The sequence below is a fragment of the Dasypus novemcinctus genome, chromosome 21 (genome assembly GCF_030445035.2).
Source record: "Dasypus novemcinctus isolate mDasNov1 chromosome 21, mDasNov1.1.hap2, whole genome shotgun sequence".
Classification (NCBI taxonomy): domain Eukaryota; kingdom Metazoa; phylum Chordata; class Mammalia; order Cingulata; family Dasypodidae; genus Dasypus; species Dasypus novemcinctus.
Window position 1 is genome coordinate 47,107,988 of NC_080693.1, and position 25,788 is coordinate 47,133,775.

At 38.2% G+C, this 25,788-nt stretch overlaps 1 protein-coding gene across 1 annotated transcript in view; it reads left to right on the forward strand.

The window, feature by feature from the left end:
• Positions 1–495: 495 nt before the first annotated feature.
• Positions 496–25,788, forward strand: part of HSF5 (heat shock transcription factor 5) — a 75,829-nt gene continuing 50,536 nt past the window's right edge. Inside the window, exons 1-5 of the mRNA XM_058283905.1 lie at positions 496–1,126; positions 6,801–7,175; positions 19,752–19,849; positions 22,274–22,795; positions 24,578–24,755. Of these exons, the coding sequence (XP_058139888.1) occupies positions 496–1,126; positions 6,801–7,175; positions 19,752–19,849; positions 22,274–22,795; positions 24,578–24,755 (1,804 nt within the window). The remainder of the gene's footprint in view (positions 1,127–6,800; positions 7,176–19,751; positions 19,850–22,273; positions 22,796–24,577; positions 24,756–25,788) is intronic.

Sequence of the window (25,788 nt, forward strand, 5' to 3'; positions counted from 1 at the left end):
GATTTACTTTGTATTGCTTAACGCATATATGCTTTCTGAATTCTAAATCCCTACTGGTTGGTTATGCTGAAGTCCTCGAATCTTACCATTGCACGATGGGTAATTGGGCTTATTTGCAGGACTTAAAACTACCCGGTAGGCAGCAACGTGCAACCCCGGGGCCGCGCTCTTAGGAGGCCTAGAGAGTGCGGCTTTCTCCCCGCTGCGCCGAGTGCGGGCAGCGCGGGCCAGGGGCCGCCGCCTTCCGGGGTGCCCGCCAGCCGCGCGGCGCCGAGGGGGAGGGACGGCTCGCGCGCGTCCCGGCCGCGCGGCGGGAACTCGAGGCCCCATTGGCCGCACTGGAAGGCACGGCGGGGGCTCGTGCGCCAACGGTCCGGGGTCCGGGGCGGCCGGGCGCTGGCAGGAGGGGGCAGGGCGAAGCGAAGGCCGGGAGGATCGAGAACGGGGTGGGACAGCCAGGCTCGGCGGGGCGAGGCCCGGGGCCGGGCGGGGGCGATGGAGGAGGCGCTGCTCTCCACCCCGATCAACCCCAACAACTTCCCCGCCAAGCTGTGGCGGTTGGTGAACAGCCCCCGCTACCGCTCGATCCGCTGGGACGGCCGCGGCGAGGGGCTGCTCATTGACCAGCCTCTCTTCGAGGCCGAGCTGCTCAGCCCACCCGGGGCCGGGGCCGGGGGCGGCGGCGCCGGGGGCGCCGGGGGCGGCGGCGGCGGGCCCGCGGGGCCCGAGCCAGAGCTCTTCAAAACGACCAACTTCACCAGCTTCATCCGCCAGCTCAACCTCTACGGCTTCCGCAAGGTGGTGCTGGGCGGGCCGGGCGCCGCGGGGCCCGGGCCGGGGCCGGGGGGCGGCGGGCCGGCGGGCGACGGGCCGCTCCACCACTTCCACAGCCCGCACTTCCGCCGCGACCAGCCGCAGCTGCTCGTGCACCTCAAGAGGCTCACCAGCGCCAACAAGGCCAAGCTGGCGGCCGGCCTGGAGGTGCCCTGCCGCCCACCCAACCGCTTCCAGAGGCTGCTGATCACGTCGGCCTCCGCCTCGGCCTCCGCCTCGGCCTCCGCCTCCACCTCCCCGCTGCAGCACCAGGAGCCGCCGCCGCCCGCGGGGCCCCGGCCCGAGCCGCACGGTGAGTCCAGACCCTCAGCCCTGCGTCCCGCGTCCCGGGGCCGGCGCGCAGGTTGTGCCTTTTACCTCGTCGGGGCACTTGGGGCATCAGGGAGCAACCACCGCTCCAAAGGGTGGTTTCGTACATCCTCACCTTCGAGGTATGCTCCCAGGAGCAAAGTGTCCTCTGTGCACTTAACGCTGTGCTTTCGGAGGCCTTGGGACGATCACCTCCCTCGGTCTCATCAGCACCAGCACCTCCTTTCCGCCACTATCTCCATTGGGCAAGAGCCGGGAAGCCTTCAGACCCTTCCATGTCCCCTCGCGGCAAGTGGTCTCTCTGCTTTAGGCCTTTCTTCGACTCTTCCTAGACTTTTTGAACTCCCAAGAATTTTCCCACTTCCAAACCTCTACAACCCCTTGCCTTCTGGACACGTAGTCTGTTCACTGGGAGCATCTAGAATAAGTAACCCTTCGCTGAAGCACAGGGTCTGAAAGAAACACCCAAGGGCCTCCTTTATTTCCGTGGGAAGCAGACCAGAATTAGGCTGCAGGGGTAAGAATATGATGGCCCAGGTGCGCAGGAAACAAGTCACAGCCAGGAAGAGTTAGAACATTCATACCAACCAAGGGAAAGTGAGCAAAGTTTGTTCTTGAAGAGACATGCCACCTTCCACATATTGACACATCTAAGAAATCTTGGCAGAAGTGTTGTGACAATAATCATATTTAAGGTTCCAAGTAATGTATTGAATACTAGACATGGTTTATTTATCTTACAGTTAATACACTCATATATATTGCTGTTTATAAGATGTTGTTCCCATGTAGAAATGAATTGGCTGAACGTTTCTTTCAGTGTAGCTAATTAGGGTTTGATGCTTAAGGTGTCATTAGATCAGATAAGACAAAATGGTTTTCTTTGTAGCTGTCAAGTTTCTAGTTAAAAGCATTTTAGAAAGCTCACTCAGCCTTTGTTTTTTTCACTATGGACTACAATCTTTCGTATTGAAAAACTTTTGTGTGCGTAAATCTGAATTAATTAAAACTTCAAAAACCCTCTATAATAGCAAATTATATATTTTATAAACTTGGTTTCTGATGCTCTTCCTACCCTTCCTGGAAGGTAAGGATGACAGTATTCCCTTTCTTTGTTTAAAGAGTTCAGGATATGAAGCAGTATACCAAAAAAGCAACAGGGTATAATAATGAGAATTCATTCTTTACCTTCATCTGGGAGAGTATAGAGACATTTTCAGCATGTTAACATGGATTTAAAATAAGGAAGTCTGAATTATTTTTGAGTTATGGAAAAATTTAAATTATACAACTAAGAGTACCGCTATGTTCAACTTCACCTAGACCCAGGGTTACGAATGTGACAGTACTTTGTTCATTTGGAATTTAGAAGATAAAGGATGAGGCAGTGTATCTGTGGAGTTTAGAAGATAAGGGATTAGGTTAGAGTTCTAGTAACAAGTTGGGAAAATGGCAGTGTTATAAGAATGTTCTGAAAGAATTCTAAAGGAACATTAGACCACTTGCATGTTATGGCCATTGATTTTGGTGGGGAATCTAATAGAGCAATGGACGCATTACCACAGATGATATATTTGGCAGAATCTTTGACATGGATTTTTTTTAGGTTGTATATCTGGTGGGCATAAAGATAAACGACTGAAAGATGTCTTCTCAGCTGGCACTGGGAGAAGTGGGATAACCACATCAAGCAATCAACAGACATACGTTACTCCCAACTCTTGCTCTCTTTTTTCTCTTTTCTGATTTTTTTTCATCTGCCTGCCTGCCTACCTTCCTCACTCCCTCTCTTCCTCCCCTCTCACCCTTTCTTCCCTTCCCTCCCCTCCCTCCCCTCCCGTCCCTCCCTTCCCTCCTTTACCTCCTTCCCCAGTTGTATTCTGAGGATACAATCTGTTTAAATGGAAGAAATACAGGGCCTATCTAGGATCTGGTTTATTTATAATTCATTTGGTAAGCATTTTAAAGATTACTCATTATTTTCTGAAAAACACAAATAATTCATGCTTCTTCAGCATGAATAATACACCAATCCATGTACACAGTTTGCATCCATTTCCTATTTTTTTACTATTCTACCTGTTAGTATATGCAGAAGGTATGTCAGGTGTGAATTGTCTGTGCTATAGGCTTGGTTACTTAGGGAATCGTGTTAATGGTTCTGGTGGAATGTAATTCTGTTATAAGTTCAAGAATACTGGCACAACTTTGTTTTGCTCTCATTCCATCTTTTAAGTCCTTGGCTGCTTTATTTTTCCCTCACCTAATTTTTATTCTACTGGAATCTTGCCTTGATTATATACCCGGCTATATTGCTACATCTCGGTCTCCATTTTGTTTTCTGTATTCTACTTCACTTTATGGTTGAACACTTTTATCTCTTTTGCAATGGAATCCTTTTTTATATCCTCATTTTCTTATTTTGATCCACTGAGCCAATTGTCCTGTTCACCTTACAGGAATGTACTTGATAAGAAATATAAGGATGGTATCATGTTTTCCCTTTATTTTTGGGAGGGGGAGTCCACTTTTGCTATTTTGTTTTTAGTAGAAATTTGTTATATTTGTTAAAACTTTCTAAACTAAGAAACTAAGTCTGAAAAGTAGATAATCTACCTTTGTCTGGGGATATCAGGCTCACAAGAGGCAAGTTTTGGGGTTATTTTCTGGGGATTCATAAACTCAGATTCACTTACATAGAAGGAATAGAATCCTTAAGAACAGAAATCCATTCTGCCTTTCCAGAATTCTGGTTTTAAACTTTTCCAAATATGCTTTCAAGATGTTCTGAAGACATAGGTGATGTTCTGTAAGGTTGATTGGAAAAGAACTCTTTGAGGTAGCACTGAACAGAAGAATAAATAAGAGTTGAACACTTTAAAGAATTCTTTATTTTGAAAAACAAAGGAATATCCTTCTAGTCCTGACAGTGTTCTTATGTTAGCAGCATCTAAAATTATGTAGATAATTGGCTATCACTCAGAGCTCAATTGTCATGATAGAAGGAAATTTATATTTTAATTCAGATCTAAAGCAGAATTTGAAGGATCAAGGTAGATAATTCTTTAATTAGCTGCTTAAGTAATTGATAGTCTGAAAATTTGTCAATCAACAGCTTATTCCTAAAGGGCATAGAAGAAAGATTATTTTGCTATTGCACATTGCAGCCAAAATGTAGTTTTAGTATATGAAGCTTCCAAGGAAGAATCAAAGACACTCACCAACAAATGTCATGAAGAACAAAAAAAAAAGTTTTTTTTTAGGTCTTAAAGGATTGTAAGTTGTGAATTTGAAGTGTGTATGCATATGGTATTGCTTCTAGTAAAGTAGCATAAAAACTATTTTTTTGCACCTAAAAGCGAAAAAGGAAAAGTAATTTTAAAGAGAAATATTGTTTGAATAGATTCAATCTTCTGAATTAGATTTTTCCCCCATTAGATTTATTTATTTATTTTTAAAGATTTATTTTTTAAATTTATTTCTCTCCCCCCCTTCCTCCCCCCGCTTCCCCCCCTCCCCCTGTTTTCTGCTCTCTGTCCACTCTCTGTGTGTTCTTCTGTGACCGCTTCTATCCTTACCAGCGGCACCGGGAATCTGTGTTTCTTTTGTTGCATCATCTTGTTGTGTCAGCTCTCCCTGTGTGCGGCGCTATTCTTGGGCAGCCTGCACTTTCTTTTCTGCTGGGCGGCTCTCCTTAGGGGTTGCATTCCTTGTGCGTGGGGCTCCCCTACGCGGGGGACACCCCTGCATGGCACGGCACTCCTTGAGCGCATCAGCACTGCATATGGGTCAGCTCCACACGGGTCAAGGAGTCCCGGGGTTTGAACCGCAGACCTCCCATGTGATAGGCAGACGCCCTAACCATTGGGCCAAGTCCGCTTCCCTCCCCCATTAGATTTAGACTTTTGATTTCCAGGGCTCCAAAATTTGTGCAGTATGTATGTATGTGTGTGTATGTTTATTTTTTGGCATTTATGCTTTCTTTCTTTTTTTTTTAAAGATTTATTTTTTAAATTTATTTCTCTCCCCTTCCCGCATGCCCCGCCCCCAATTGTCTGCTCTCTGTGTCCATATGCTGTTTGTTTTTCTGTGTCCGCTTGCATTCTTGTCAGCAGCACTGGGAATCTGTGTCTCTTTTTGTTGCGTTATCTTGCTGCATCAGCTCTCCCTGTGTGCGGCGCCACTCCTGGGCGAGCTGCGCTTTTTTCGTGCAGGGCAGCTCTCCTTACAGGGCGCACTCTTTGTGCATGGGGCTCCCCTATGTGGGGGACACCCCTGCGTGGCACAGCATTCCTTGCTTGCAGCAGCCCTGCGTGTGGGCCAGCTCACCACACAGGTCAGGAGGCCCTGTATTTGAACCCTGGACCTCCCATATGGTAGGCAGAAACTCTTATCAATTGAGCCAAATCCATTTCCCTATGCTTTATTCTTAAAAGAAAATTAAACATCATAGCAACCGAATGAGAGATGTGGAACATGTAGAATGGATTTACAATCTAAATATTTGGAAAAATAGATAAATAATTTGAGTGTTATCTTTCAACATGTAGTTTAACACTTGAGTAACATAAGTTTTTCTCTTGTTTTACAGATTTGTGTAATAAAACAAATTGAAAGGAACATGTGAATCACATAATTTATGTATTAGGAAAGCTTTCTCTGTGAATAAATTAGGTCAACTTTGTTTATGTTAAAGAATCATATTCTAAAATAAGATCAGCCTGCTACATTTATCTTTTCTCTTTTCTCATTACATAGTATTGCCCTTTCTCTCTTTTCCTCATCTCCCCTTTTTATTCCTTCTTTCCTTTTCTTTAGTTAAGAGAAAACAAATATCATAATCTCTAGGTCTGAGTAGGTGGATTTTTTTTTTAAGGGGTATCAGAGATTGAACCCAGGACCTCATACATGGGAAGCAGATGCTCAACTGCTAAGCTACATTTGCTTCCCTGAGGAGGTGGATTTTAACAAATTCTCCAGGTCATTCAGATGTAATCCAAAGTTTGAGAACCATTGCTATCTGGGGAGGGACATTACTAGATAATTCTAAAGAAAAAAATCAAATGACTGTGGAAAGCTAAGGGTTGAAGAAGAGTACTAAGTTCAAGCCTGACTTTTCTATGAAGATATAATTTTTTAAAATTTGGGGCACAAAGAATATTAAATTTCTTTTTGGTTTATGTTAGAATTCTTGTTTCACTTATTTCCTTCATTTATATGACCCTTATATATGTCTTATTTTCATTCCTATTATTAAGGTTCCTAAATGGTTTGAAAGGCTGAGTGGAATTTCTACGCAGTAGCGTAGAAATTGGGTCAATCATTTGAAATGGTAAAAGGTAGAATGGCTGAATCAACTTTTAACATTGAATTTTTTATAAAAGACTGAATGTTAGAGTTTGGCCACTTTGTTTCTTATGGTAGGCATATTGAGAACCAAAGAATCAAAAGTTTGGTTACTTTTTCAGCATTAAATGTGAACTCTCATTCTGAATTCTGAACTTACTTTAGCAAAACTGAATTTCTGTTGTGTTAAAAATGGCTCAGAATTCAACTTAAGGATAGATGAAGAATGGTGTAATTTTCTTGACCTTTGATCTACTATGACGGTGGCATAATGTAAAATTAGTAAATGTGCTCTTCCTCTTTTATTACAGGACCAGTGGCTGTAGGACAATTTCACCGGTCATTCCGGCGAGATAGTTTGTCTCCTTACTCCTACGTATCAACTTCATCCCACAACCACAGTACTTTCCCTCTGAAAGGTTTAGATCGGACCCCGATTCCTCCTAGAACATGGCAGAACTCCCTTGGAATGCACCCAGGACAAGTGGAGACGTCTCCCACTTTTTCAGATAAAGGGGTTCCATTTCCTGTACTGCAGAGGTTTCCAACTGAGGTTACCTATACGCTTCAGCCCAGTGCCACATCCGTACACGTTCAGCAAGGTCCTCAAACAATGGTCAGCTCCTCCCAAAAATATAGTAACTACACACCCTCAGCGCAGTACTCCCAAGCCTACTATCCAACAGGTATGAGAGATTCAAGTTCAGTGGCTTCTATTAAGGTATTTTATAATAAGGATTTATGTTTTCAAATGCATTTTAATCTTGGTATGCTTAAGCACAAATAGTATGAATACACACCTATGAAATGTCAAAAATCTCTTCAGGACATATTTTTAAACATAAATTTTCATTTTGTTTTTAAGGACTAAAAATTCTGTTGATGCAAAAAGGTGTACATTTTTAGTGAAACTTTAGTATCATTAAAATGTGTCCCAGGAGTGAAATTAAGACTTAGTACATTGGAACCTTTCTATAACTCTGCCCTTGGTGCAGTGGGAACTGTTTTATAGGTGAGATTACCTCATGATGAAATAATTTGATATCTCAGTAATGAAGTTTAGTTAAAAAAAAAAAAAAGCATACTCCCCATCTCCCAATGCTAAATTTTATTCTTTAGTAAAAACATGGTGGTGTGGGCTGATAGTGAAGTCCCCTCAGTATTTATCCCAGCTGACTAAGAACTGGGAATTAGAACTGGGAGAGAGAAGGAGAACCCAACAATGACAACTGACCTGAAAGTCAACCAGGGGCATTGAGGATGTAATGGTAGATTCCAGGTCACTGATTGGGAATTCTTCTTATAGTCACCATCTGTTTAGCTTCTCAGGGTGGGAAAAGAGGCCATTTCTGTTTTTGTTTTTGGTATCTTTTTGCAAACTAATGGTTCATTTCATTCAAATGTATTTTATATTTTACAAAAATACCATAGTGATTATATGTGTTTCATCATGTAAAGTGCTTTATACAGAGTGACAAAATGGGGCAATAGAAATCCTTATTAAGGCTTTCAGAAAAGATCAGGGAGACAAGAAAGGGGACATTCCTTTGCCCTGTGAATTAAGAATCTAGGAGCATTAATTTTCTCTTATGTGTAAGTCTGAAAGCAATCTCTGGAGGTTTTCTGTTAGACCATTTACCCCAGGCAGGACTATACATAGCAATTGCTAAAATAAGTGGGAGGAATGTAAATTAGATATTGGGAATGAAATAATTTGCTGTCTTTTTTTTTTAATGTTTTATTATTTATTATTATTATTTTTAAAAAGATTTATTTATTCCTCCCCCCCCCCCCTTTGTGGCTTGTTTTGCTGTCTGCTCTCTGTGTCCATTCACTGTGTGTTTTTTCTGTGTCTGCTTGTCTCCCTTTTGTTGCGTCATCTTGTTACGGCAGCTCTCCGCAGCATGGGCAAGTGCCAGCAGCTCAACACGGCGCAGGTGCGGGTCAGCTTGCCTTCACAAGGAGGCCCTGATTGAGCCATAGCTGCTTCCCTTTTATTTATTTTTATTTTGGCCTTCCTCCCTCCCTCCCTCCCCAGTTGTCTGCTCTCTCTGTCCATTCGCTGTGTGTTTTTCTGTGTTCGCTTGTATTCTAGTCAGGGGCACCCAGAATCTGTGTCTCATTTTGTTGTATCATCTTGCTGTGTCAGCTCTCTGTGTGTGCGGCACCATTCCTGGGCAGTCTGCACTTTTTTTGTGCTGGGCGGCTCTCCTTACAGGGCGCACTCCTTGTGCGTGGGGTTTCCCTATGTGGGGGACACCCCTATGTGGTATGGCACTCCTTGTGCGCATCAGCACCGTGCATGGCCAGCTCACCACACGGGTCCCTGTGTTTGAACCTTGGACCTCCCATGTGGTAGGCGGATGCTTTATCCATTGGGCCAAATCTGTGTCCCTATTTATTTTTAATTGTTGCCTTTTAAAAGCTATAAATCTGGTAACTGTTATTTTTGTCATAGTAGTCTCTATTTTCTAGCTTTAACATCCAAATATATTCTTTTTGTTTTTTAGTTAATTTTTTAAAATTGGGAAGTTGCAGGTTTACAGAAAAATCATACAAAAAGTAGTGTTCTCATATACCCCCTAACACCCCACCATTTTCCCTATTAGTGTGCTGTTTTGTTATAATTGATGAAACAATATTATTATACTAGCAACTATATCCATAGTTTACATTAGAGTTCACTGGGTTGTGCAGTCTTATGTTTGATCGTATGTTTAATTTTTAGTCTCTATATTCTCGTAATATAGAGACTAAAATTTCTCCTTTTAACCACGTTCAAATATATAATTTAGTGCTGTTAATTTCATTCACATTGTTGTTCTACTATCACCACCATCCATTTCCAAAACATATCTATCACCTCAAATAGAAACTCTCTAATTTAAGCATCACCTCCCCATTCCCTGTCCCTACTTGGCCCCTGGTAACCTATATTCTACTTTCTGACTCTGTGAATTTGCTTATTCTAATTATTTCATATCAGTGAGAGCATCATACAATAATTATACTTTTGTATAATTATCACTCATCATGATGTCTTCAAGGTTCATCCATATTGTTGGATGTATCAGAACTTTGTTCCTTTTTATGACTGAATAATATTCCATTGTATGTATTTTACCACATTTTATTTATTCATTCATCTGTTAACAAATACTTGGGTTACTTCCATCTTTGGTAACCATGAATAATGCCTCTGTGAATATCAGTATGAAAATATCTGTTTGAGTTCCTGCTTTCAAATCTTTTAGACATATACCTACAAGTGGGATTGTCAGATCACATGGGAATTCTGTACTTAACTTTCTGAGGAGCTACCGAACTGTTTTCCACAGCGACCCTACCGTTTTACATTCCCATCATTGATTATGTAGGGGAATGGCACCCTGGAGCGTCTTACATGCCGTCTTTGTCCATTGGAAGTCCCAGTTATATACTTATACTAAAGGCTCATTGCGTTCTACCTACATATAGCAGTAAAAGTAATTACTGTGTTTTTCCAAATTTTAATGACACTAAGGAAAAAAAATTTCAATTAGATTGGGCTTTATAGTTTTTTGGGCTTGCTACTTTTTTGGTGTTTGTTTTGAGAGGGAAAAGTGGAAGGGAATTATATGGAGTAAGGATGACTTAGTACTTATAATCATTTGTCTATTAGGAAAAAAAATTTTTTTAAATTTTTACTTTCTTATGTAGAAAGACTGAGTATTTTTCAAGGTTTGCAGCTACTTCTTTGAAAAACAAAAATAGCTGTGCAGTTTTTAAAAATAGAAGGTGACTAGTATCATGTTTATTAATTACACGTTTATGAATAGCAACAATTTAAGTTAGAATTTTATTACTGGGGAGTTTAACCCAATATTTTAATAAACAAATTAGGCATTGCTATCTAAATTATGATTTTGGCTGTATTCTATGTTATGTATAGAATATACGGAGAGCCAGTCTTGGTCTTCCTTACACCTGCTTTATATTCTGTAGCCCATGAACGGATAATTCTCCTGCCTCTCCTCCTTTTACTAATAAGTGTTTCCCTTTCCTTTTCTAACCTCCCTTTGTAGTCTCCCTCCTCAAAATACTAAAAAACTCAAAAGCTTCTGGGAAGTTAAAATTTGGGAGGATTGCAGCGGGGAAATGGAGAAATGTGCTATGACTTTCCAATTTGGCATTTTGGAGGCATTTTCCTATGGAGATATTAGATGTGGTGATTAAGTTCTAAATTACAATTAGTCCTGTATTTAAAAATTCAGATGTTTATAATCTGGCCTAGGAGCCAGATCAGCCTGGATGATGATGTTTCTATTGGAAAATATATTTCAAGTTCCAAACAGTCCTTTTAGAAAATCTAGTTCTAAATTTTTATGAAAATCACTAGGGAAGTGGATTTGGCTCACCTGATAGAGCGTCTGCCTACCACATGGGAGGTCCAGGGTTCAAACCCAGGATCTCCTGACCCGTGTGGAGCTGGCCCATGTGCAACGCTGATGTACGCAAGGAGTGCCGTGCTATGCAAGGGTGTCCTGCACGTAGGGGAGCCCCATGCACAAGTAGTGCACCCCGCATGGAAGGCTGCCCTGCGTGAAAAAAAGTGCAACCTGCTCAGGAGTGGTGCCACACACACAGAGAGCTGATGCATCAAGATGACACAACAAAAAAGAGACACGGATTCTGGGTGCCGCTGACAAGAATACAAGTGGACACAGAAGAACACACAGCGAATGGACACAGAGAGCAGACAACTGGGGGAGGGGGGAAGGGGAGAGAAATAAATAAAATAAATAAAAAAGAAAACCACTTATATATTATTCATCCAAAAAGTTCCACAAATAATTAACATTATTCATTGTAGAATTATTCACTGTTTGTTGATTTATGATATGTTACTTTAAAAACATTTTAAGTTAGCTTGGATGTGAACTTGTAAACTGGAAATTGTCTCCAAGAGTTCAAGGTAAGGATTAGGAAGGAGACATCAAAAAGAACAAGTGGGAATGGATGTGGCTCAAGCAGTTGAGCACCTGCTTTCCACATAGGAGATCCCGGCTTTAATTCCCAGTGCCTCCTAAAAACAAAAAAACAAACAAGCAAACAGACAAAAAAACCAACTCAGGGGAACTGATGTGGCTCAGTGATTAAGTGGCGGCTTCCCACATATGAGGTCCCAGTACCTAAAAAAAAAAGAACAAGTGAGTGCTACTGATATTTTGATAGTGTACCTTATATACAAAATAGAATCTTGTGTTATCTGAATTTTTGCCTTGTCTGTCTTCTTTAATAGAGATGATTGAAATGAGTATAAAGTTACTGAGATTATGAGAATAAGAAATTTTCAGGAAATTTCAGGAAGCGGACTTGGTCCAATGGTTAGGGCATCCGCCTACCACATGGGAGGTCCACGGTTCAAACCCTGGGTCTCCTTGACCTGTATGGAGCTGGCCCATGCGCAGCGCTGATGAGCGTAAGGAGTGCCCTGCCACGCAGGGGTGTCCTCCGCGTAGGGGAGCCCCATGCGCAAGGAGTGCACCCTTTAAGGAGAGCTGCCCAGTGTGAAAAAAGTGCAGCCTGCCCAAGAATAGCGCCGCACACACGGAGAGCTGACACAAGATGACACAACAAAAAGAAACACAGATTTCCGGTGCCACTGATAAGGATAGAGGTGGTCACAGAAGAACTCACAGCGAATGGACACAGAGAGCAGATGAAGGGGAGAGAAATAAATAAAAAAATAATCCTTAAAAAAAAAAACTCATGGTCTTATGATGACTGCTAATATCTAGGGTAGTTCTGTGATTTAATATAGGCAAAAATGCTTGAATATTCTATTTTTTTTTAAAGATTTATTTATTTATTTTATTTCTCTCCTCTTCCCACCCCGCACCCCAGTTGTCTGTTCTCTGTGTCTATTTGTTGCGTGTTCTTTGTCTGCTTCTGTTGTTGTCAGCGGCATGGAAATCTGTATTCCGTTTTTTGTTCTGTCAACTCTCTGTGTGGGCAGCGCCATTCCTGGGTAGGCTGAACTTTCTTTGGCACTGGGCCGCTCTCCTTACGGGGTGCACTCCTTGCGCGTGGGGCTCCCCTACACAGGGACACCCCTGCGTGGCACGGCAGTCCTTGCACACATCAGCACTGCTCATGGGCCAGCTCCACATGAGTCAAGAAGGCCCGGGGTTTGAACCGCAGACCTCCCATGTGGTAGACGGACGCCCTAACCACTGGGCCAAGTTCGCTTCCCTGAACGTCCTAAAGTACTACATAATATAAATGAAACTTTATATTGTTAAATACAAAAGACCTGCCATAGAAAAGTAAGTTCCATAAAAAATGTTGTACAAGTATTTAATACTTCCAAATTATAGGTGAGGGAAACAAAAAAATAGTAAGCAATTTAACCAATATTTGAGTGAGTGCCTTTTTTTAAAAGAACATTATAAATGACTTTTTCTAGGTTAAATATAATATTCTCAGGCAGGATAATAATCACTCCCAAATGCAGTTCTCTAAATCAAAAACAGCGGAATTTTGGAATTATGGTCATATTTGAGTGCTTTCAAAATCAACTATGTGACTTGAGATTTGGATAAAATTTTGATAAAACAACACCCAACTTCATTTAAAGATTAGTAATATAAAAAATAATTTGGATCTGAAAAATATTTTTAAGTAACTTGGATCTGGTCTTCAAATAATATAACCAGTAAATTTTGAATTTTGTGACATTTCATAAATTAATACTTTCTCTAGTGAAGCGAACACTGAGACTAAAAAATTACCATCAGAGCAACTCATAAACTGACTCACTGAAATCTTTTTTGTGTGTGCTAAGATATAGGGTTTATTGAGTTATAAACTGTGTCTGTACTGAAATTATTTTTTATATTTGTTTTTCCTCTCTTGAATTGTGTTTCTCTTGCCTAGCTCTTTTTTTAAATTTTAGTTTATTTTTTATTTATTTCTCTCCCCTTCCCTCCCCCATTCCATTGTCTGCTTTCTGTGTCCATTCACTGTGTGTTCTTCTGCATCTGCTTGCATTCTTGTCAGCGGCACCAGGAATTTTTGTCTCTTTTTGTTGCATCATCTTGCTGCATCAGCTCTCTGTGTGTATGGCACCACTCCTGGGCAGGCTCCGCTTTTTTTACGCAGGGTGGCTCTCCGTGCGGGGCGCACTCCTTGCGTGTGGGGCACCCCTATGCAGGGAACACCCCTGCATGGCACTGCATTCCTTGTGCACATCAGCACTGCGTGTGGGCCAGCTCACCATACAGGTCAGGAGATGAACCCTGGACCTCCCATGTGGTAGGTGGATACTCTATCAGTTGAGCCAAATCTGCTTCCCTCTTGCCTAGCTCTTCAACATTTTTCCCCATTCTTGTCACACCTTTAAAGACAAACGTTATAGCTCCAATATCAGTTGACTCTTGAGTTTTACTTACCCAGAATTCCAAAGTTAAGTTTTAAGTTCAAAATGATGATTAGCAACTTTAAACTGCTTTTCATCTCATATTTTATTTAATTTAACAAATACATAGCTATCACTATGACCAGCCATTGTTATGTATACTATCCAAATACTCTTTTAATCCTTACAATCTTATAACAAAGGTAAGCATAATTGTCTTCATTTTATAGATGAAGAAACTGAGGCCCAACTAGTAAGAGGCAGAGCTGGGAAACAAAACCCAGGCAACCTGATGTAAGAGTTCATTCTTTTGGCCACTGTGCTCTGTTGCCTGCCTGTCTCTCATACAAAGATCTTTTGTTTGTTTTGTTTTGTTTTTTTTTTGAGAAAACCTCTGGTATATCTCCTCCTCATAGTTACTTACTCCCAGATAGTAGACAACAGACATTGGTGGAGGGATCTACCATTCTAATGCTGCTGGTGTCATTGGGGCTGCCCTGGGTTAATGACTCACTGCCTATAATTCATCTCTGTATCTCCCAACACCTAGCACAGTACTTGACTATAATAAGCCCTTAGTAAATTATCATATGGAATGAACTAATTCTAGTCCCAGCTTTATAGGTAGACTTCTGGTGTAAACTTCAGTGGATAATTTCACATCACTGAGCCTCAGTTTCCTTCTCTATAGGGGATGATAATTTCAGTTAGGGATTAAATGAATTAATATGTGAACAGAAAATAAAATTTAAAGCACTATTTACATGTAAAGGATAAAATATCTTAAAAGCTTTCCTTCAAATGAGCCTAGATATTAAACCTTTAATGGCTAAATTTTAAAAAGTAATTTCTAAGAATATATACCTTCCCCTAAGATATACATGATTTATTTATTTTTTATTGAAAAATAGATATTCTATTGTTATTTATATTTTTATGAATTGACCTTCGGGCAAAAAGCATTGCTTATTGTATGTATGTATTTTTTTTTTAAGAATTTTTTAAAAAATTTATTTCTCTCCCCTTCCCCCCATACCCCCTTCCCTTGTTGTCTGTTCTCTGTGTCCACTTGCTCTGTGTCTATTTGCACCCTTAGTGGCACCAGGAAACTGCATCTCTTTTTTGTTGCATCATCTTGCTGCGTTAGCTCTCCGTGTATGCGGCGCCACTCCTGGGCAGGCTGCACTTTTATGTTTTTCATGTGGGATGGCTCTCCTTGCAGGGCGTACTCCTTGTGTGTGGGACACCCCTACGCAGGTGCACCCCTGCATAACAGGGCACTCCTTGCACACGTCAGCTCTGCGTGTGGGCCAGCTCACCACACGGGTCAGGAGGCCCTGGGTATCGAACCCTGGACCCTCCCATGTGGTAGGCCGACGCTTTATCAGTTGAGCCACGTCCACTTCCTTGTATTTTTTGTTATTACTATTTCAAAGTACATTTAAAATCTGAAGGCTTGATATTTAGGCTTTGGTCTCTATGTAATGTACATAAACAAATGTACCTTTGGGTTATGAGAGCTCTTTGATGCTGTTACTCTTGTGCTCAGGTACCTTGTACTATCATTTTCTCTGAAAAGGTCTAATTTTATTAGGGACTTGGGCATACAAACATCAAGAAGTTCTCTTTACCTGCCAAAAGAAACTAAGCAGAGAACAAGTACACTTACCTTTTCTTTACCTCATCCTAAATGAGGAGTTGTTAGGGTTTCTAGTTATTTGGTGACTTATTTTGACATTAAAGTTACTATTATGATGTGTTCCCTTTGGGAGCCATTTATATTACTGGGCATCTTCTCACTCTTGGCTCTGCACTCTTCTGGAATACACTCAAATCCAAAACATTTTAATTATATATTTGAATTACTTCCATAGGATAAAGTATGTGAACCTGCTTGCCTAACCTGTAGTGGGAGAAAAAATTTTTACTTTTGAACTTGATTTTTTAGCAATACTTCACTTTGTTTTATTTCTAGAATTGTTTTTGTTTTTGTTTTTGTTTTTAAGTCATCAGCCTTATATTTATATCTGAAATAGAATTCTGTCCATTATTTCCAATTTTTCCTTCTACTTGCAATTCAGTGCCTTAAATGAAAATTGCTTTCAGAGGGACACCAAAAGATAAAAGTCCTAGGATATAATAATAAACTCAGGTTTATTTAAATATTAATGCTTTCCCAATGCTTTCATAATACACACTAGATTGTTTTGTCATCTACCAAGCACTAGTTGAATTTCTTCAGTTAGATATGCATATTCAGTAAATTTACTAATAATTAGCTTTTTTCTGTTTTGCTGACTACACATAGCAGGACTGCACTGGTAAGGAAATAGCCATTGAAATTTTTTTTGGATTATAATCTATTCAGGTCCTCCTTTTCTTCATACAGGCACCTTCCTACTTTCCCCTTCTTATTAGGTGTGCACTATTTTGCATTTCCGTAGATACCAAAATGGCTGTCAACTGTATATTAACATTCTCTCTTGTATATTCTAGTTTTATTATTTCTCCAAGAAATTTATTTTAAAGTAAATTTTAAAACTATTCAAAACTTGTAACCAATGGTGTAAAAAATAGTGATAGCAGAAAAATAAGGCTAACACTTTTTATTGATCTATTTATAATTAAATACTTTTTTATGCATTTACTTTTTTATTGGGATATAGCTTAAATGAGAATTTTTTATTAAAACTTTATTTCAAATTCAAAAAATAAATTAATAGGAAAAAGCTGCTCAACAAGTTATGGAAACATTACTCCTAAAAAGTGTTCTGTACAGGTACTTTTATCATTTAATTCCAACTACTAACTCATTTGCTCCTCTAGTGTTCAGAAAGATACACAGATGAACACAGGTTAGTTAAATGACATTATCAAAGTCTCCTTATTAATGAAAAAAAAAGGCGGAAGAGAAAAAATGCTTAATCATATTCATCTCTCACAAAACCAAGCCCCATATTCTCTTTTTTAACCTTTAGCATTACTATAGTACCTTCTTTGCTTTGCCAGAAAACATTACAATTTTTTTGTTAACTATAGTCTATAAATTACATTAGTTATATTGTTCCCATGTATCACTGCATTCTTACACATTGTAGTATACCATTCCTGTATTTATATTATTAATTACACAATCTTCAGCTGCTGCCAAAATCGTTGTTAGCCTTTCCCTTTGTATCTTCATTTTATTAGTATTGTGAAATCTATTATTATATATATAATATGAAACATGTTATTGTAATATGAAAGCACCTTATCCTCCAGCTGTCCTCCAACTAACATTAACCTCCCTAGAGTACTATTCATTTCATCCACAATCACATCCATAAATCGTGTTTGTTGCATTTGTAATGTGTTACCATCAAGTTCAACCATTACCACATATTTACATTTAACTATATTAAACATTCTACATACATATAGCATCAGCTCCCCCTTCTCAACCCACATTCTGAGGCATAGTTTGCATTAGGTGAATTATTATTATTATTTGAATGGTGTTCTGATGGGATGAAAACCTAGTTACTAACTTAGTCTTTTTCTGCCACTAGGGGGCTAGGTTTGACTGAACTAAGTCTATGGTTTCCTTAACTCTTAATATAATTTTAGAAAAAAAGTCTCTGTTTTTTTCCCCAGAATTTTGACAAACCCTGCACAGCCCTCCTAATTATTTTGGCTTTTTTTGGTTCAAATTATTATGCTTTCAGATATCCTGAAAAAGCAAATTCAAATCCAAGACATTTTAATTGTATATTTGAATAACCTCCAAAGGATAAAGTATAAGAACCTTTTTGCCATATCTACAGTGGAAATAACAACTTGAATTTTATGTGGCAGTCTTAGTAATATCTGGCTTTTTAAAAATTACTGGAGTTGTCTAGAATGATGTCATTCAGAAAACATTAACCCTTATATTTATATATTAGCTAGAATTCTGTCCATTATTTCAAATTGTTCTGTGTGCTAAATTTAATGCCTTACATTGCACATGATATGAGAATTTTTTTTTTCTAGTATATCTCTGTGAACCTCTGACATTTTAAAAATAGTGAATGATGGAAAAATAGGGAAGTATTTCAGTGAATTTTTTCAAGCCTTAGGCTAATTTACTTTAAAAGACTGTAAAGTGATTTAGTGTTTTTATTTGCATATTTAAAACATGAAAAATGTAGGCATAAAAGAGAAGGTTGTAACCATCTAATAAAGACACCATTAAAGATATTCAGCAAATAGAATTCTAGTAAAATAAAAATGCTACATTTCAGAAAGAAGGAAAAGTTTAGGAAAGTATTGTGATATATTAAAGAGTATGTGCTTTGGATTTTGATTATTAGCTCTATCACTACCAATTTTTTGACCTTTGACAAATTACTTAACATCTCTGAGCTTTAATTTCCTCATTTTGTTAAGCAGTGTTAATGCCCCATAAAATTGTTTGGGTAAAATGAGGTGATACGTGTAAAGCATCTAGTACCATGCCTGCAATGTGATAGGTGATCAATAAATATTATCCTCTGTTTAATCTAAAGGTATGATGTTATAACTGATTCTCAGTTGTTCTGGAGAGTCTCTCTCTGGAAAAGAGGAGACTTGACCTATTATTAAGACTGCAGCTGTAAGTATAACTATTCCATTACAAAGAGTTCAGTCTTTTCCAAACATTCAAAAGAATGTTTGGAAAATGTATTTTTAATTATAATAATAGCCTCTAACATTTATTAGTTGCTTACTGTATGCCAGAACTCTTCTAAGTACTTTATGCATCTTCTTTCATTCATTCCTCACAACCACTGTATTAGGTAGGTACTATTATTATTCCTATTTTAATAGGATGCTAAAACTGAGGCACAAAGAGATTAAACGTGCTCATGTTTACATAGATATTAAATGGAGCTAGGCTTCAAAGCCAGGCAGTCTGGCTCTAGAATCCCACATTCCTTTCTACTTGTCTAAATGGTAAAAGCATTTTTGCATATACTTCCAGGGGATGCATTGTTTTCTAAAATTAATGGGTGGGAACATTTAGAGAGTATTTTATATTTACCTTACCCTTAAAAACTCATCCCCCCCGAAATGGTTGTTAAGATAATTGAAACAAATATTTTGGAATTTCAAATATTTTATGAGAAAGTAAACATCTTCGATAAAAATGAGTGTTGGTTAGAAAGGTAACAAAATGTTTAGGTGTTGAGGAAATCATTTATAAAAGTAGACCTGACCCTTTTAAATGACTTTTTTTTAAAAGATTTATTTTTTATTTATTTCTCTCCCCTTCCCCCCCCCCACCAGTGTCTGTTCTCTGTGTCCATTTGCTGTCATTCGCTGTGCATTCCTCTGTGACCACTTCTACCCTTATCAGCGGCACCAGGAATCTGTGTTTCTTTTTGTTGCGTAATCTTGTTGTGTCAACTCTCGGTGTGTGCGGCACCATTCTTGAGCAGGCAGCACTTTCTTTCCCACTGGGTGGCTCTCCTTATGGGGCGCACTCCTTGTGCGTGGGGTTCCCCTACGCAGGGGACACCCTTGCGTGGCAGGGCACTCATTGCATGCATCAGCACTGTGCGTGGGCCAGCTCCACGTAGGTCAAGGAGGCCTGGGGTTTGAACCGCGGACCTCCCATGTGGTAGGTGGATGCCCTAACCATTGGGCCCAGTCCGTTTCCTTTAAATGACTTTTAAAATTACTTTATTACCTTGTTGTTTTCAACAAATAATAGCACCTAATTGGGCTAAATATAGTTTTGTTAGATCCACAAAAGCAACCTTTTGGAATTTTTCTTTCCAGTTTGAATGAGGGGAGCACTTAAACACTAATAGAGGTTTAGTTTGGTTGATGACTTTTTCCATGTTTGAATTTGTTCCAGCTGTGCTACAGTGCTGCTCTCCTTCTACACACATGGACGCTCTAAGTAGTTGTGTCACTCCCACTGCCTCTTCATATGCACACTGCAACTACTTCCAGGTAAGATTCTTGAAACAATGAACATACTCTGTGCTTCATGTACAGTGTTATTGAGCTTGCAGAATTTCAAAGTGGAAGTATTATGTTAATGAGTAGTCAGAGGTAAGTGGTGGGTTATAACGCAGTTTCCTCATTTCTAATAAAAGAGCGTGATATAGATGATCTCTGAGTGTTCTTCTAGGCCTGCATTGTCCGGTACAGTACCACTAAACCCATGTGACTTTAAATTTAAGTTAATTAAATTAAATTAAAAGTTCATTCCTAGTCAATAGTTTCCTGGCTAATGGCTACCAAATTGTACAATAGTCTCATATGACTAATGTCTCATATGTCTAAGGGCTACCAAATTGTACTGTGCAGATTTAGAACATTACTATCACTACTGAAAGTTATTTTGAACTGTGTTGTTTTAGGCTCTTCCATACTAAAATAAATACCAGATAAACTCTAATGAAAGGTCTTTCCAAGATGATATAGATAGTTGGACTTGCCTTTTTTAAGGCGAAAAGTAAAAAAAATTATGTGAAAATGGAAAATGTAAATGGTGGTACCGTCAACCTTATCCCCATGTTGTAAATCCTGTATTCCAGATACCTTATTATTTATTAGAAAATAATTGATTTGATTTAAATGTTTTATACTATTTCTAGGATAAGATTAATTCCATTCTTAGTATTTTCATGCTCTTAATTGCTTAAAAATTGAAATTATTTGTTTGTTTTGTATATCATCTAGCTAAAATAGCTTCAGTTCTTAGGAGAATTATCTTGCTAGCAGGCATTAGAATATTCAAAGGAACATTCCTTTCTTTTGAGAATATTTACAAGGAAAACCAAATTGTAATCAGATTATTGTTTAAAGAGCATTGAATCAGATCAAGGGGGACTTAATTGGATGTTTTTAATAGCAGCTGTCATCAAGCATGATTGCCCAATCTAGTCATCTTCGTTGTAGGGACATATGTATTCCACAAATTAGATACTCTTGTTTGTGGATCCAGCCCCTTTCTCTCCTGCATCATACTGGAAATACTCTGATAGTGTTTATATCTTGATTTTGTTTATGTTTTAAAATAAGTCATTTAAAACATGTTTAAAGACCTTTTCTTACTACAAAGACAATACATGTTCATCATACGAAAATACAGATAAGAAAACATAGAATTTAAAAATAGGAAAAAAAGATATTTCAGGTGTCATCCTGGAAATAGAGGCAAACAGTTTAGTTGGACTGTAGATATTTGTCAGAATACACACGAACAGTATACTGTAAGGATTAAGAGCAAAAACACTTGTTTAGGCAAACCTGGATTTAAAAACTGCCTCTGTCAATTACTTTCATTGTGACTTTGGGTAAATTATGAAACTTCTCTGAAACTCATTTCCATCATTTGGAAATGGAGATTATTGCATTTCAGAGGACTCTTGAGAGGATTAAATGAAATAATATCTTAAAGCACTTTGCATGTGCTTGGCACATAGTAAGGACTCAATAAATGGTAGCTATTGACTCTGGTACCTTGATGTTTATATCATTTTGAATTTGCATTATTTGGCCTTAGTATTCTTCTGGAAATCATTGACACAATCTTTGTGGTAACATCTACTCTCTACATGTTTTACTTAATTATAACCCTTCTGTAGTTTGTGTTTAATCAACAAATTTTATTGAATGCCTACTCTGTGCAAAGCTCTGCATTTGGCAACATCAACTCATTACATATTTTATTTCGTCATTGGTTTTCTGTATTTTATGTTCACAGCTTGAGATCATTCATCAACATTTATTGAATGTCTACTCTGTGCAAAGTACTATGTTTATATTAGAGAATATATCTTAAAGATAAAAGTCTAAAAGTGACAGCTATTTTTAATCTATCATTTTATTATTAAAAATAAAAAATCTCAGGAACCAAAGGACATTCGATATTCCATCCATTTTTTCCCAGATCATTTGGAACAGAATATCTGTATCTCCCCCTGAATCTATAGAAGCGTTGGTGGACTTGTGAGCATCTGTGTTTGAAATTTCCTTACTAATGGCTGCATTCCTAAAACAGTATATGATAGATAGAAGTGTTATTTTTTTGTCTGTCAACCTTTATGGAAGAATTTTGTGTATAGACATTCTTATCAGCAAATAGGTATTTGGGTACTATAGCTCTGTGTTTTTGTATACTTTAATCCTGAGAATTATTGGTCCATTCTAGTATTAAATTCAGCATACAAAAGATACTAAGTAAATGTTAACAATAAAATTGAAACTACTACTGAAAAATAGCTTGGCAGTCATATTTTCTTAGTGAACTTTAGTGTAAGCTTAATCTACTTATGTTTAGCATTCATCAGCCTAAATGTTGTTAATTTCTCCCTTAATCTCATATTTGATTTTCTATCCAAACAGTCCTATTTTCTCTTTTCCCAGAATCCTCCAATGCAATCCTCCTATCCAGTTGAATTTCTGCCTTCTAATTGGCCTTGCACTGCTACTGATGAAAGTAAAAAGACAGAAGTAAACCTAGAGGCTGTCTTTCAGATAGTAGATGAGTTGCATTCCTCCCCAAAATTGGAGATGGTAAAGGTGGAGCCCGTTGAGAACCAGTGCCCAACATCTCAGTCTAACAGAGGCCAACATATCCTAGCTAATTCAAACAATAGCAATCCATCTTCCACAAGTCAGGCTAGCCAGCTGGAGCCACTTACTCCTGTAGGCTCAGATATTACGTCTTTTGTGGTTGGAACAGAACAAGCAATTACCTGCTCTCTACCACAGTCACCTGAGTACATCTATACCATACATACAGCTCAACCTGTTGAAAATACCACAATGCAGGAATCTCCAGCCATCCAACAAGCTCATGTCAAACTGAAAGAGCAGCTAAGTCATAATCCATCTCCATCTTCAGTGGTATTTGTGCAGGATGGGCTACCGTTCAGCACACACCAGGTAAGAAGAAAGAAAAAATTTCTAATAAAGCTAAAAGCAGTTAGTGTTTCTTGCTAATGACTGTTCTTGCAGAGAGTTCATCCAGATTTTGATTTGGTTTACTAGCAGTTCATTATGCATTTCAGAGGAGCATGTCCCAGTAATTTTGCACAAAAGGATCAGAAAGAAGTTAGCTTAACCCCAGGCATTCTTATACTATGTTATGGTCTGAAGTTAACCTTTAAAGGGACAGCCTGATTGAGTATTGTGGTATAGATCTTATTTTCATGCTAAAAGCATCCCTTGAGTTCTGCTTCTTATCTTAATTGGATGGACTAGGTGTGTGTGTGATATAATTTCACTACCCAGAAGGGGTGATTTATTTGACAGATAATATTTGGAGATTCCTAGACATACTTTCTTACAGCATCATTGAACTCTAATTTGACTTGTGAACACACTGTGTGTGAAATGTCCTTACTAATATCTGCATTCTTAAAACGGAACTCTGTTGTTAGAGGGATCTGTTTTGAACGTAGAGGCTAGTTCCTTTATTGTTCCTAGTTTATGACCAGAAAATGAATCCATTTTCAGTCTAAGTAGTAAGAATAATTCATCAAATCAAAAGTCTTCCCAGATTAAAATAATTTTTTGTGACTTCACTTAGTAGATATTTTTTCCCACTTAAAATTTTGGTTTTAAATCAGTAGAATAAGATCTTCGCCTGATTATCTCGCCCTCCCCCCACTGTTTGGATTTTTTTGGTTGTTGTTGTTTAATGGGACTGAAAATCTCATGTGTTAGATATTCCTAACATGACTTTTGGCAGCATTTTTTAGCTGTAATTTTAGATTCAAATGTCTCAAGGTTTCTATCAGTTCACTACTTTGTGAGCCTGAGTGTTGAGACCCAGTGTATTAGGTATTGAAATAAAACTGTAGATTCAGTAGACCAAACTTAGACCCATTATCTTTTCAAATATGTCTGTGGAAATAATCCCAAATTTGTCTTTTTTCCTTTATAGTCACATCCAGGAATATTAGGTTTCATAACTTAAAATTTTATTCATACACACAGTTACTTTTTCTTTAATGTATCTTTTTAACATCATGGTTCTTGAAAGCTGTTTTTTTAACTTATAGCTTTATTTCATTATATAGTTTTATTGTTAAATACTTTCATAAAGAAATAGAATATTTAAAAGTTGGTCACTTTGACATAGGGATTTGACTTTCCACAGAAAACTTAGGAGCTTCAAGAAAGAAACTCATTCGCGGGCAGATCTAGATTTTTTAGGGGCTGAAGTTTATACAATTTTGAGGGCACCTTTAAGACAGAGAATACAAAATTATTAGAATAAAGTGTCTATGGCCATGCTGTTTCTATCCCACAGAATTATGTCTTTGCTTATTCCTGTTCCACCAAGAAGAGTACCCTCTTCTGATGAAAGGGATGTAGAGTGGAAAGAGATAGTGGTGTTACCCTATTGTGGGTAAAATATCTTATTTTTGTAAATTTTACCAAAACAAAAACCCCACTAGTTTCATGGTAAATATTCCTTTGAACGTAAGTATTTTAGTGCTATATACATTTCAATGGGTTGTGTATAGGGAAATGTGTATCTTACTGAGTATTCAGATAATTCAACAAAATCAAAGGTAGAGATCATTCACAAGGATTAAAAGCCTTACAGGTATGTTGCTGAATCATGTTCCTATAATAGAAATCCTCTGATGGAATATCTTAGTTTGTAGTAGATATTTTGGAGAAATATCAGAATAATGAGTGAGTTTAATATTTTAGGTGGATACCAGTATAAAATGCCAGACCAATCCACCAGAGAATATCTTGCCTTCAGAACAGATGGGATTCCTTATTTCAGAAATGGGACCTGCTAGCAAGCCTAGTAAAGACACAGGTTTATCCACTCCAGGCAGATACAGAGAGCGAAGAAGTAACTCACAGCAAGGAAAGTCCCCTGGTAAGGATTATTGTACTCTAGAACACTAGAAGTAGAAGCAAGGTATAGAGTTAATTTATGGATTACATCGATAATTTTAATTGTGTTATACCTATCACATTGCTATTTTACCTAACTGTAATTTTAACTCTATATTTTTTCTTAATTATCCTTGTAAAGTAGATTATAATGATTTTCCTAATAACATGGGGTAGTTGATTATATGATCCAACTAATAACCAAACATGATTTCTCACCACTGAATATGTTTAAAACAATGGCATAGGCTTTGAAGGTAATTCCAGAAGAGAGACAGACAGGACTTGTATTTACTGTGTGCCTTTTTTCATGCCATACAAAAAATGTTTGAAAGTGCCATTGTCATCATTTTAAAGATCAGGAAACAGGATTGGAGATGATAAGTAACTTGGTCAGTGTCATACATTAATGTAGTTAGTATTCTACTTTAGGTTGTTTTTTTGTTTGTTTACAAATCAATTTTATTGATTCATTTTAATAAAGCATACAATTCATCCAAAGTGTGCAACCAATGATATTTGGTATAATCACATAGTTGTGTCTTCATCCCCTCAATCATCATTAGAGCATTTTCATTATTTCAATAATAATAAAAAAAACAAACTAACAAGAAAATTCTTCACCCCTTAATCTCGCTATGCTTCCCCTGCTGTACATAGCTACTATTTCTGGCTATTCTTGCACAGTTACTTATTTAGTAAGCAGTTTTATTGATATATATTCATATGCCATATGATCTATCCAAAGTGTATAATCAATGATTTTTAGTATAATCACAACATTGTGCATTTATCACCACAAAAAATTTTAGAACAATTTCATTACTTCAAAAAGAACTCCACACCCCTTAGCAGTCCTTCCCCAGCCCTACATAACACTAATCTAACTTTATCTTTATAAATGGATTTATATTATCATTTTATATAAATGGAATCATACAATATATAGATAGTATTTTGTGTCTGATTTCTTTCACTTAGTATATTTTGTTTTTTTTTTTTTCAAATATTTATTT